The 13633-nt window shown below is 33.6% G+C and overlaps 1 protein-coding gene across 4 annotated transcripts in view; it reads right to left on the minus strand.

The window, feature by feature from the left end:
- Positions 1-1528: 1528 nt before the first annotated feature.
- Epha5 (EPH receptor A5) overlaps positions 1529-13633 on the minus strand; it is a 306726-nt gene continuing 294621 nt past the window's right edge. For 3 of the 4 annotated variants that reach the window (XM_033758857.1, XM_033758856.1, XM_033758855.1), the window contains 2 exons: positions 12500-12655; positions 1529-5308 (listed from right to left, as the gene is read on the minus strand). In XM_033758857.1, coding sequence (XP_033614748.1) covers positions 5203-5308; positions 12500-12655 — 262 coding nt within the window. In that variant the 3' untranslated portion in view covers positions 1529-5202. The remainder of the gene's footprint in view (positions 5309-12499; positions 12656-13633) is intronic. The other variant, XM_033758858.1, reaches the window with a different exon arrangement.

Below are 13633 nucleotides of genomic sequence, written 5' to 3' on the forward strand. Positions count from 1 at the left end.
ACCTGGTGAAGAATAAATTCAGGATTAGCGAAAAATCTCCATTATCATAGAATCTTCACTTCCATAGAAAAACAGGAACAAGAATGATTTACTTTGTAACAAAGGATTCTGAGTTAATATCTAGTAAAATATCAAATAATATCTTCTTACAGTGACTTTTATGCATAAGGAAAGGCATTCTGGGTTATTTTCATGGGCATAGTGATGCGAATTTTAATAGTGTAACTCCAAAAATCACAAGCATGATTCATTTCCTGCAACACGGTAGGTTGCTGCAAATGTCTTTCACTGAAAAAGACTAATACGATGCGAGATGTAAAGAGAGAGAGGGAGGGTGTGCATTCTGCAGCACCTGTTCTGTGATAGTGCCAGTCTCCCACCTGTGCTTTCAGGGTAGGCACAGATGCGTGGTGACAGGAAGCCCCAGGCTGCTGGTGGTCAGTAAGAAGTCGACTTCACAGATGGTACATAACGTTTTCAGTTTTTGTCCTAAGAACTGTTGTACAGCACGGTCATAAATAGACTCCTAATTGGGTTTTTCCTCAGAAATGCTCAGGTCCTCTACTCTGTCGCTCTCTATTTGTAAACATTATCTAAACGCAAAGATTCATGAAAATGTCTGTGGAAAGCGGATGCTGATCACTGTGTAAATATTTAGCGTAGAAATTCAAACACTTTTATCAAACTCACTGAAGTCATTATAAAAAGCCTGTAAATTTAAAGTCTTGGGGGGAGGGCAAGCATGACAATTGGATTTAACTGTATTCAAAGGGTTTTTTTATTTTCTGAAAAAATAGAAAATTTCATATTTTACACTACAAAAACATGAATACAAACCAAAAGCACACAGAACTTTAAATGGGAAAAGACAGAAATGCTAATCCTTCTTCAGCTCTGAGACCGGGACTATGGTCACGACGCCTATCAACGAGTAAGAGACACCACACAGCCGCTTCTGAGCTGCCTGAGACCAAGAGTCCGATAGACATAGGAACAAAGAACCGAGTCTAACTTTATTCTCAGATGATTACAAAGGTAACTTACACACTTATAAATAATTAATTGTAAAATGACAGCAGTCTAACGATTCACAAATATGTTGACCCTCAAATTTCCACCAGTATAGCCCACATCCTGTTTAAACACATTTTGCCAGCTTCAATTTTCCCCATTAACCTTTAGAAGAAAAAAATAATTAGATTTTGATTATTATAGACAGAACTTTTTAAACAATTAATTGGTGTTTTCTTCTAAGTAATAATGTGGCTAATCTGAAAAAGAACATTCATCCATTTGTACATGAGAAGAGTTTTTCATAAATGATCAAGAAATGAAAAGGAAAATTCTGATGTATTTCTTTTTTGGATACATTACTATATAATTAAGATCATAATGGAGAAAAATATTCAGTGTAACCAGCTGTGCTAGAGTTGAAATACGATGACTTATTCTAGGTATTAAATTTCAAATAAAGATGGAACTTTAATTCTATTTATTCATTATCATCATCATCATCATCACCATCATATTGTACCTACTTTTTAATTTACTTTCAACATCTGGCAGGACATAACAAAGAAAATTTACTATCACATTTAGCTTTCTTCTTATGTTTAGAAAGAACAAAATGAGGAAAAGATATCATTCTACCACACAATATTCTACTTCTATTAAATTTTTAATATCTTACCCAAAGAGTGTTTGCCATTCAACGCACCATTACAGGGAAAATACCCTTCCAAAGGGAAATCATCTGTGCTTGTGCTCTGAAAACCCACTTCAAGTGGGAGAAAGAATGGTGTGGAAACCTTTTACTTTCACACAAAAATTAAATACCGGATATGCGAACATATACGTGCTCAACTGATATTAAAATTTCATTTTGAGCTTGAGAGGTGGAACAGCATCCTCACCAATGCACACTAGTTAAAATTCTTTTCCAAACAGATCTAAGGATATCCTTCCTTGTTAACATGATAATGCTGGCCATGTTTAAGTCTAGATAAATTATTGATACAGTTTTGTGGTATTGGGGATTGAATCCAAGCCTATGTGCACTCCAGGCAAGCACTCTAGGACTGAGCTACACCTCTATCCCAAGATGCAGTGAACCTAGAACTTTAGAAAACTGACTTGGTGAACAAAATACAAGAAATAAAAGATCATGTACATTAATTTTTTTAAATGGGAAAAGCAAAATCTGTACATTTCTACATACAGTGAACACATTTTTAAAAAGCAACAGTTTAAATGACATAGTGCACAGAAGCAAATGGTAAGATTAGACACAAAGAATTATTAAATTAACAATTGAGTGACTTCAACAGTTACCAGTAAGTTGAAAACAATTCCCTGCTTGTACTTGTTTTTCAAGGTTCAACACTGAGATTCATGCCAAAAAATATTGCAACTGATAATTACAAAAACAGCTACCAATCATTTGACATATCTCTAGTATGCGCTAAAATTATCAAATCTATGATTGAATTTTGGTAGTCTGGTGTATGACTATCTCAGCCAGTAGGATAAGAATCACACAATCGTGTGAAACTATCAACACAATGTTTGTCCTGGGCTGCACACCGTCTAAGTGTATTTCAGGAGAGCTGCCCCTTGCTGCCCTGCTCACAGCTGCATCTAGATAGGCACTTTCCAGATGGTCACACATCTTGTGGTGAACAAGTATTTTAGAAGGCATTTTTTCACGTGGGGTTGAAGTCTATCTTATTGGAAAATCTTTTTCTTTTCTAAAATTATATTGACACTTGTAGCAATGCTCAAAGTGAGACATAGATTAAAGCTTCATAGTTATTTAACTTTCATTTTGAATTACTATATTTTCCCAAGTAAACACTAGAATTACAAGGGGGGGGTAAATAAATTGGATCCACATTTATATTCTTTTGGGAAGATGGAATGCAATTTTAACAGTACTTTCATTAGAGCTACGCACCTGTGACTAGTCAATTAGCTCTAAAATGTGGTGGTTTTCATTTTAAATCATTGTCTATTCTTATTTTGAAGTTTCTCAATTGTTACTTTATCATTTTTAACTTTTTTTACAAAAACTGAATAAAGTACAACACAATATCCAGTTATTTCATACAAGAGGAATTAGTTTCAATAATTTTCTGTTTACTGAAATGAACAAATGCATCTTTAACAGTGATGATGCCTATTTACTTGTGATTTTTATCACATGATATTGAAATACTTCTTTCACCTTTCTGTGGAAATTTCCCTAAACTGAGTACAAGTGAAGCATTGTTTGTGTCGGCTCGTGATAGGTTACAGAAATGGAACTCAACAGAGTTTGAAAAGTGTGCAGAGCATGTTGTTTTCTTTTTCACTGTTGTAGTGGTTTCTTGTTCTTTAGCAAAGAGCTACTTCATTGTTTACATAAAGGGTGTGCAGAATGGAAATAAATTATTCCCCCAATTTTACTCTTACACATGCTAACCTATCTACAAACCAGTGCTTAGGGAAAAGAGTGCCATTCATAACACACGGACATTTTCTATGGGTTTCATAGCCCAGGCTTCTCTGCTTTACCCCTGAAAATCAGGAGTAGGTGATATCTTATCACACTCCAGTCCATAATCTTATAAAGTGTAATGATACAAAATATTTGTTCATCTCCCTAAGGAGCTCAGTTTTGTACAACCACAAATAAACTGTTAATATTTTTATCACAAATATCAGTTTTCACAGTGTAGCATATGGAACATACAGAGGATATATCTTCCATTCCTTAATAAGTCCAATGAAATCATACTTTGGACTGACCCATAAAAATAAATTCAGTGCTACATAATGGAACACAAAATGAAAGACCCATCAACAAGTCATTCTTGTCAAGTCTTGAAACAAGATTCTAAAGCAAAACTATGCATATATTTTTCACTTTTCCATTTCTACCAGATTATAAAAGAAATATCTATCAGTGCATTCATCTATTTTTCATCATTCTATTTCTACCTTAGCATCAAAATTTCTAGAGATGAGCCAGAATGGAAATGGTTCCAAAGGATTAACATGTAAAGGTGACTCTTAGAGCTATGTGCCTGGATTTAGCAACGGTAACAGAATCTAGCGTGGCTAAATTCTCTTACATCTCACTGGAAAAGCGCTCTTTTGTGTCAACTCTGCTTGACAAGATATTCTGTGGGACTCAGAAAGGTGAAATTTCTTACAGGACTGCAAGATTAATGGCTAGAAGAACTGTATTGTCACAGATATTACAAAGTGTTTTAAAAAGCTAAAGCCGATATAATCTTACAGACATTTCCTGTTAGTGAATAAAGAGCTTAGTAGCTTTTGGATACATGAGAGAAAAGGAGATACCAGCTTTTGTTAAATTTTCTTTCTTTGCTTTCTTATATCTCATTCACATTATACTCTGGAACACTGTTCTGTTCTGTCATTAAAATTAAAACATTACTAAAAAGGCAAGCAGAATGACAACACACACATGTGCAAGCACACACAACTCCAACTTGTCAGTTTCTGGGTATATTGAAAAATTATACAGTATATACAGATTTATTACTTGTCTCTAGAAGAGAAACTAAAAGTAAATTTTATAACACAGAAAAATAAATATACACCCTGTGCTGTACTTTTCCTTGATCAAGCAACATTGTTTATAAACTAGTTTCTATAACTTAATGCCATGTAATAGTATTTTTAAATTACAAAAGAAGATCTGTATTAAGAATCTAATCATATTGCTCTTCGATACACTTTTGCAGACATTTAAGACTTGAAGTAACTTGCATAAACTGCAGCTTTTCTTAGCCCACACATGGCTATAAAATCTATCCTTTCAAATAGATCCCTGGGAGTTTCAAATGGGGCTTACTTAAATTCAGTCTTTGAAGGTACTATATATTTATATATGTCATATACAAAATTTTGTAGGAGTAGTGAGAAAGACTTTGCTATTACTGTAACGTAAGATAATGTTTACCCTCGTGTTGTTATTTACTCAGGTTATAGTTGCTTCATAAAAGATGAAAACACTAAGAGGAAGATTCAGAGACTTTAGTAAAACACTGATTACAAATTATGCGGCTGAGGCAGATGATTGCCTAAGGTTCAGAAATCACAGTTTTCCCTTTTTCTCCCTTTCTGTTAAAATAAGTCTCAGGGCTGTTTACAAAGTGCAGAATCATTCACTTGAAGATGTAACAGTGGAAGAGATTACAATGGCACCATCCCGTTTACCAGCTGCACCTTCATCTCTTGAAGGCTGTTCATGATCTTCTTCTGGTGACCGACAAGAGTCACTCCAAGACGCCTCAAATCCCTGCATGAAGAAAGCACACATTGGATGCATGTATTGGTTTAATTTGTAGCACACTTCAATATTTCACGCTGGCAAACCTTTTGCAGAAACTAGTGAGTGAGTACAGTTCCAATTTAGACATTCAGGGTCCAATTTTCAAAGGTAGACTAAAATTGTACCTTGAGAAAACATCAATGTACACTCAAATTAATATTTTTAACAGGGTACGACACAGTGCATATTCATCCCTGTTCAACATCACTATTTAAATAGCACAGAGTGGTGGAAAAACAAATTTTCTCATCATACCAAGAATTACTGAACTTAAAGGGTACAATTTCACTGAAGAGTTTTGAAAATGTGGACCTACAGTGTGTAAGATTTCTTTTTGCTAAAAGTTTAAATTATAACTAAAAAATTTACAGCTAAGCAGTTGAAAACCAAACACATTAAATGCCTCTTTCTAGACATTTGTTATATACAGTAAATGTTGCTAGGGAATAATCAATTACTCGATCACTCTTAAAATAATTGTTTGGTTATTTTTCACTTTGGACCTGAAGTATGGGACCTCTCTTCCTTTCACATAACATCTAGGTTCTATTGGCATATTGAACACTTTAAAGATTACACGCTATCAAACAGTCCTCCGAGATATGTTTTGTGTATTTTACAAAACACGTATTAGTCCAAAGAAAACTACAAATGTTTAGATCTCTACACTAACACAATGTGCTATGCAACTCAAGACACAGTAAGTGGCCATGGTTTTTAAGTGTTATTGTATAACATATTTATGAATGGTAGTCCCCTAAATTGTGTACATGAAAATATAATAATTCATGTGGATTTGAAAAATAATATGTATTGAATATAGAAAAAAATGAGAACAATTCAAAATTCTAAATGGCAAAGATGTTTGCCATATAAGATTTCTATACTTTGCCATACATAATAGGCTAAAAAGGAAACATTTTGGCTATTACTAAGTTCTTTAATTTCAGATTTTCTTAGATTTCAATGAGTTGGAGACGATGATATCTTAGTTATTTTAGATAAAATTGAATAAGAAACTCAAAGATGGGGCTGGGGATTTGGCTCAGTGGTTCCGCCGCCTGATTCACAAGCATAAGGACCCGAGTTCAATCCCCGGTATCAAAAAAAAAGGAAGAAGCTCAAAGATGTCTTTGAATTATTAGAGAATAAAAACAAAAGGACACCTAGTCTCCATCTGAATTAATATTAAACTTGCATATTAAAATAATTTTTGTTTCTTTTTCTCTTATTGATTTCTTATGAGAGTTTTTGGGAATAAACCAAAAAAGTGTTGTTGCTATGGTTAGAATGTGAATATTTTTAGAAATTATTATATTTACAAGACACCAGAGTACAATATAAAATACTAATGGATATGACACGGAAGAGAATCTATCAGCAAAATTTAATAATCAGCAAAAGTCACTTTGAAACAAAATCAATTTCAGTACAATAATGAGAATGACTACAAATACGTAATTACAGACTAAACTAGAAATAAAAAAAAAGAGACTTGAATTTAATCTTGTCCTTTTTTAACTAAATTTCTCAGCTTTGCCTACATGAATATTGCAGGCTGGATAACCCCGCACTGTTGGCGATACTGTCTTGGGCACCACAGGGCACCGAACGGGGTCCAGGACTCCACCCATGTGGACCAGCTGCCCACCCCACCTTGGCCCTCCCTGTGATGAGACAAAATGTCTTCAAACGCTGCCAGATGTTCTGAGGGACAAAACCTTAGCTGGTTGAGAATAATGTGACTAAACATAAATATAGTTGGTGAGAGTTCATAGACAAGTATTTTGCATTTAATAAGAAAATATTTAACTGATATCAATTACGTATTATATATATGATTTTTTAATATAGATTAAAAAACATAGGTTTGGAGAATTTCCATCACTTAGGTAGATAACACAGCCAGTATGTAACAGTAGCAGGACTAAAACCAGAGTCCACGCTCTTACTTTCTTATTATTTTCAGATATTATTTTGAGCACAGCATGTGAAACTAAATGTAACAATTTATTTATTTGTAAAATGGGAACTCTCTATATAACATCAAATATTTACAATTCAAACAAAGAAGTATCTAATGAAGGGAACTACCTACATATTTGCTGTGATAATGCCATGTATCTTTCCTGGCAGGTTCTATTATGGGATGATTAATATTCTCAAGAATTGTGTATGGTATCGAACAGTGTCGCAGAGCTGGGACAGGATGGACCTAACTTTACAGCTTTTAAATTGTGTAACCTGCAAACAGTCTATCCTACAGAATTCACCCAGGAGCAGAAGTGATATTTTTAGACGCACTTTTTAGCATAAACTTTGTGAATTTACAGGGGCTAGTCATGAGTTTAAGCTGGGAAGTGCGGAGGTTACTCTGTTTACTTACTCGGAAGCATGTGACCGGCACCACTGAAAAGTGCTCTACTGATTATTAGGAATAATATTTCAAGAATAACCATTACATTTTATCCTTAATGAGCAAAAAAACCAAGAAGAATTTACAGGTTTTCCAGCTCAAACAGCACGGATTTTTCATGTACCGTAGCAAAACTTTAATTTGAAGGACTACGCGTGCCTTCGTGTTCCCTATGCCATATGTTGGTTGTTTGGTCGGAGAACTATCAAATCACCAGTTGCATTTAAAGTATGTCTAGGCTCTTAACCTGTTGTATTAAATGACATTTTTCAATATTATCAATGCATCACACTAAGGAATGCAATGTTTCAGAATTTGTATTTAGTTAATATGTGTGGATTCAGAGTGCATGTTTACAGGAAGGTAAAATCTCCAGTATTTCAGAATGTTCCATATAAACAGATTTTAAGTCAAGTTTGTCTTACTCTTCTACTATACTGTGCATAACATTTTATTTCAAGGTCAATATATTATTCAGTGTTTCACTAAAATGCATATAAACAATCAGACCACTAAAAATTATCTTTTTCTCCATCTCTCTTTTTCTTTCTTTTCCACATTGTTCCACTCTGCCTTGTCTATGGGAGAAACTGAATGATAAAATTACAACACTGCATTTTACATATTGCAGTAAATACTGAATGTCTTCAATGGAAGGCTGTGGTTTTTATTTTACATCTTATGTATTATTTTCAGAGCCACCAAATGAATGCACAGAGGTGTAGAAAATATCATGCTTTAATGAATGCAAGTGCATATACTCCTATGCAATGATTTTCAAGAAAATGTGGGGGAATAAGATAACTTGTACAAGTTTAATTTTTCTCAATAGCATAACATTTTCCTTTAAAACTCCATTTAATATTTTTCTGATACTACATATGAAAGTTAAAATATTAGAAAAATGCAAAGGTTAAATATATTATCTCAATATTTATAAATGCATTCAAGGATTTTCTGTAGTTTGCCTCACTTTTTTGCTTTTCCTACAGTTCTCACTTTACTACATCATATGTATGATAAATGATCAGATTAGCAGTAAGGATGTGGGAAAACTGAGAAAAAGAAAATATTTTATAAGGAAATTTTTTATTTTAAGCAATAAATTTTAAAGAAGTACATGAAAATGGTGCATTATATACTATTTTTCTTTATTTTTCGGTATGTAAAATTTTACAGGTATGGAGATTAACAGACAAAAATTATCTCCTTTATAGGTATACTAATTTCATCAGGACCATGTGTCATCTTAAGCATGGGCTTATAAACCTAACCATACTGAAAAAAATATTGTTATGTAGAAAGAATTTATATTTTGTTGGCAATAGTTTTAGAAAAGCTGCTTATTATAATGAAAGGTCATTGGTGCAATTACATTCTTGCATCTTTTCAGCACTATTCCATGATATTAGACAATGAAAAAAACACTGTCTTAGAGTAATATGATGCTAAATGGGTGAGATGAAAAGATAAAGATTATTAAGAAGTATCTAGCTGATGTTGGGGCCAGTTGTTGATTATTCAGGATAAAGTTTATCCAGTTGCGGATGACTTATTCCCTGGATCAGTCATCTTCCTTCAGCATTACACACTGTTTAGCCATTCTACTGGAATTTTGTCTATCAATACTTGCTGGATGGAAGAGAGGACAGATAAATACTCCCTATGCTGGAGATTTGTTTGTTTGTTTTGCTTTTGTTATAGATTTATCTGCATTTATGTACTTGTTTCAAAGAATCTAATGAGCATTTACACAGCTACTCTACACAATAAATACATGTAGAGCAGTCAACAGGAGATTTAACTATGCCTTGTTGATAGTTTTTAATGGATAAGACTTTTTGTGTGTGGACGTGTTTTCACTTAATTATGAAAAAAATAGAATTCTCTTGTGCATGCTTTAATATCATCTAAATTATGAATAATTACTTTTTAAATAAGTTAATAAACCTAGTTGAGTTAGTCTATACACATTTGGCTTTAGATTTGGAAAATATCCATTGTACTTTAAATTTTCATTCTATTAAGTGAAAATAAGAATCTCTTCAGCTTATATACAATTGGTATAATACTTAAAATCACTGGATTTCGCTCATTTTCTGAGTAACCAAAATTTGATAGTACTGTTCTCATAAGATGTCTGAAAAGCAGCTGTGATTATTTTCTTAATTAAAACCTTTCCATTCGATTTGCAATGTGCTTTAAGTCAAGCTTACAAAATCTCATTGCCCTTATACTCGAGAGTACACTTTTTGTCCTTAATGGCCCAACATTTTATTCAAATATGAATGCTGCACACAGATCAGCAAGCCTTTGGAATGGAGATCAACAGACAAAAATATCTACCTGTGAAAGCAACTTTCACTCAACATGCTTGGACTCCAGGACTTCTAAATTTTTAAATTTTCCACATTTACACATAGCAGCATGTATTGGTGAATAATCCATACAAAAACCTCCATGAATAAAGCTTTTAACCAAATGAGGTGGCTAGGACAGATTGTAGCTTCTAGTTTCTTCCTAAACCTGCTATGAAAGCAAACTGATGTCACAAATTATAATAATAATACTGTCCTTTCCAATTACAGTAGTTGCAATTACAATGACTGGCTGCTTTTCTTTTTTTAGAAGGCCCCAAAAAATGATTTTGTCTTAATTCTTGAAAAAAACAAATTACTCATTACCTCTCATTTTGTGAGTTAACATAATATCCTGATAAATATATTCTTACCAATTAGAAAAACTGACCGAAAACACAGTAACCAGAGAACACGTATTGAATGGTGCTGAATTCTTCAAGAAATTTGCTTCATTAGAGTTACAATTTGCTGGCCCAATTTCTAGGAAGGAACAGAGTAATCATTCCAGGTCCAGGGGTGTGAAGCATTTGCCAGTATCAGAAGGCCAACATCCTCTGACAAGCAAGGAGCTCTAAGTTGCTTAGTTCCATACTACTTGTTGGTCAAAGGTAATGAATTAAAAGACAATCTCAGCAGAAAGCAGTATGGCAGAGGCAGCAAGCTGGAGAAGAATCATTAGAAGAAGACAGACAGGAGGTTAGGATTCGGGAAGAAAACACCACAATGGAGAGTCTGGGGCTACAGGAACATACAGGAAGGTAGATAGAAAGGAATTAAATGAAATAAGAACAAGTGGAACAATGACACATTAAAAAACTGATGCATTTATAGTATTTTGGGGCCCCAAAGAAATAAAATAAAACATGAGTAGTTAATGCAAAACCATTCCTTTTGATTATAACTTTTCTGGAAACTTAAAAACAAAAATGTAGACCTAATTATATACAAATGTATGCTGTCTTAATAAAAAAAAGAGACATTGTTTAATGCAAATAATTTTATTATATATTTACAAGTAATCTGACATTGGGTAGAAGAAATACCTACAGTATCATTTTAATATAAAATGACAAATGACTTTAATAAATTAAAATGACCATCTTTACTGAAAAATTAAATAGCAATCATGTAAAAATAGCTTGAAATTATCAGTAAGTTTTTCAGTATACTATTTTAAATACCACACATGAGTTCCTTTGACTGTCCAAGGAAATAATGGACAAAAGGGATATGGCATCCAACAGATGTGATTTGGTAGTGACATTAGGAATGACATTGGATACATTTAAAAAGCAGGTAGAGTGCTTGTGATAGTAGGTCTGTTTAGTTCTTAGTATGAAGGAAGAAAAGCAGAGACTGTGACATTAACTGGGATAAATGATGGTACCCTGTTACCTTTTGTGGAGATTAGCAGTGAATTCAGTGAATCAAAGAATGCCAGAATAGTAGAGATGGCACAAGAACTCTCCGATATTTATATTATGAAGTAATGAAATAATGACCGTGGCTTAGTGACTTAGATATTCTAACATTTTCTACTCTTTAAAAACAACATTTTAACCTTTGAATTTGTGGGCAATTTGAGGAATGTTGTCATTATATTCACAGGTTAAAACATTATTAATATTAATGTCACCTAGATGGAACCACCAAAAGGACAATTAGTTTTCACAAATAACAATTAGGCTGAAATAATCATACATACAGAGTATATCATAAAATACAAACAACCTTAAATAATTTAGTATTTAATTATAGTGATTTTATTCAATTAGATTTAATAAACTTTATCTTAAACGTGCACACAGGAAAGGGCACAATTGTTTCCACTGAGTTTGTACCACATAATACAGTAGAGGCAGGATGTGATATATTCTTGGACTATAAGAATATAGGGTCACCACTTAGACATTAAATGACATTCCTGCCAGATAGGCTTTGTTTACACTCCTTATTTAGGTATTCAACGTAGCGAGCTAAAATTTAGGAATAAGTCATGTTATTACGTAGGCCTAGCCACACCAATTGTGCTTACAGTTTGTTCTATTTTGTATTTACAATCAACATAAGACAAGTATAAAAATCTGTAAGAGAACATCTTTTCCACAGCACAAAATACCAGTACTTTGCCAAGGAGCTCTTATTCCAATTGTTCAAATGCTATTCGTTTGAAGCAAGAAAGCAAAGACACTGGCCACGAGAAGCATTAACCATGCAGCTGTTAACAGTACAGGATAAAGAAGACGTGGCTTCTTCGAGAGCTGCTGCTCGAGGACAAAGGTCAATTGGTTTCCCTTGATCTCATCCAGATTGGATTCTGAGCAATTTTTTATTTTTTTTAGCCCCAGCAATTGTGCAAAGATTATCAGAAAAATTACTCACTCCAAGGTCACCTGAGCCACAGCGTCCATTGAACTGTATCCATTTTCCATGAAAATCTCTGTATAGCGGCCCATCTTGATTGCTTCTAGCCATTCACCTACTGACCTATAGGCTCCAGACCCTAGGGATCCATGTTCTGCCAACAAATTGGATACTCTACAATGCATAAGAAACAAACATCACAAAGCTTTTCTAACAAAGTTTCCTGTAAAGTTAACTCACACATCATAGATACGGGTGACTACGTATTTATAAAGGAACATACATGCCAACATGGAACCAAATAATTCAAAATGTGGGAGAACATAAAATCAGTGCACCGAGGTATTTTTAATGCATCATGAAGGAAGACTTATAATTGGCTAATCAGTACATTTCTATGAAACAAAGCAATAGTGTAAATTTCGTGCAGTATGGATGCATGAACTCAAGGATTATATGGCAACAGAATGATCATGTATGATATGGTAATGTTGGATACATCATTACATATTGGTCTAAACCCACAGTATATTCAACACCTAGTGAGTGAATCCTAAGAACATTTAGTTACCATGATGTGTTAGTGTACATGATCAGTGTTCCACTATGGTGGAAAATGTTAATTATGGGATGAAGAAAGGCTCTGCCTGTGTAGAGGCAGGAGGTTGGTGGAAGATCTCTGTATCTTTTGCTCGATTTGGCTGTGCACATAAAGTTGCTCTAAAATTAGTGTGTACTAAAATTTTTATGTAGTCATTTAGCTATATTTACTTTCTAGTACTGTTTTACTTTGCAAAAAAATATAGAAAATCTTACCAAACACAGATATGCAGAATAATTTGTGCAAAGCCAATTAGTTTTAGAATTTCCTAGAGGAACCTGTGCTTATTTAAATTCATTTCGGGAGAAACTCCAGGAGATACTTAACACTTGGTTTTTGTGCTCTTATATGAGGATGGTTACTAATTCAACTGAAGCAAGAAGTACAACCTAGAAAATAAACTGTAATTCCAAACACATACAAAACCTGAATATAATCAACTAAAACATGGTATGATTTTTTACTCTTCTAAATCCATACTCTGACAAATAAAAATAAAAAAATAATGAGATGATGATGATGATGAGGAGGAGGAGGAGGAGGAGGAGGAG

This window comes from Fukomys damarensis, unplaced genomic scaffold (genome assembly GCF_012274545.1).
Source record: "Fukomys damarensis isolate Sample0158 unplaced genomic scaffold, DMR_v1.0_HiC HiC_scaffold_35, whole genome shotgun sequence".
In the NCBI taxonomy this organism is placed as follows: domain Eukaryota; kingdom Metazoa; phylum Chordata; class Mammalia; order Rodentia; family Bathyergidae; genus Fukomys; species Fukomys damarensis.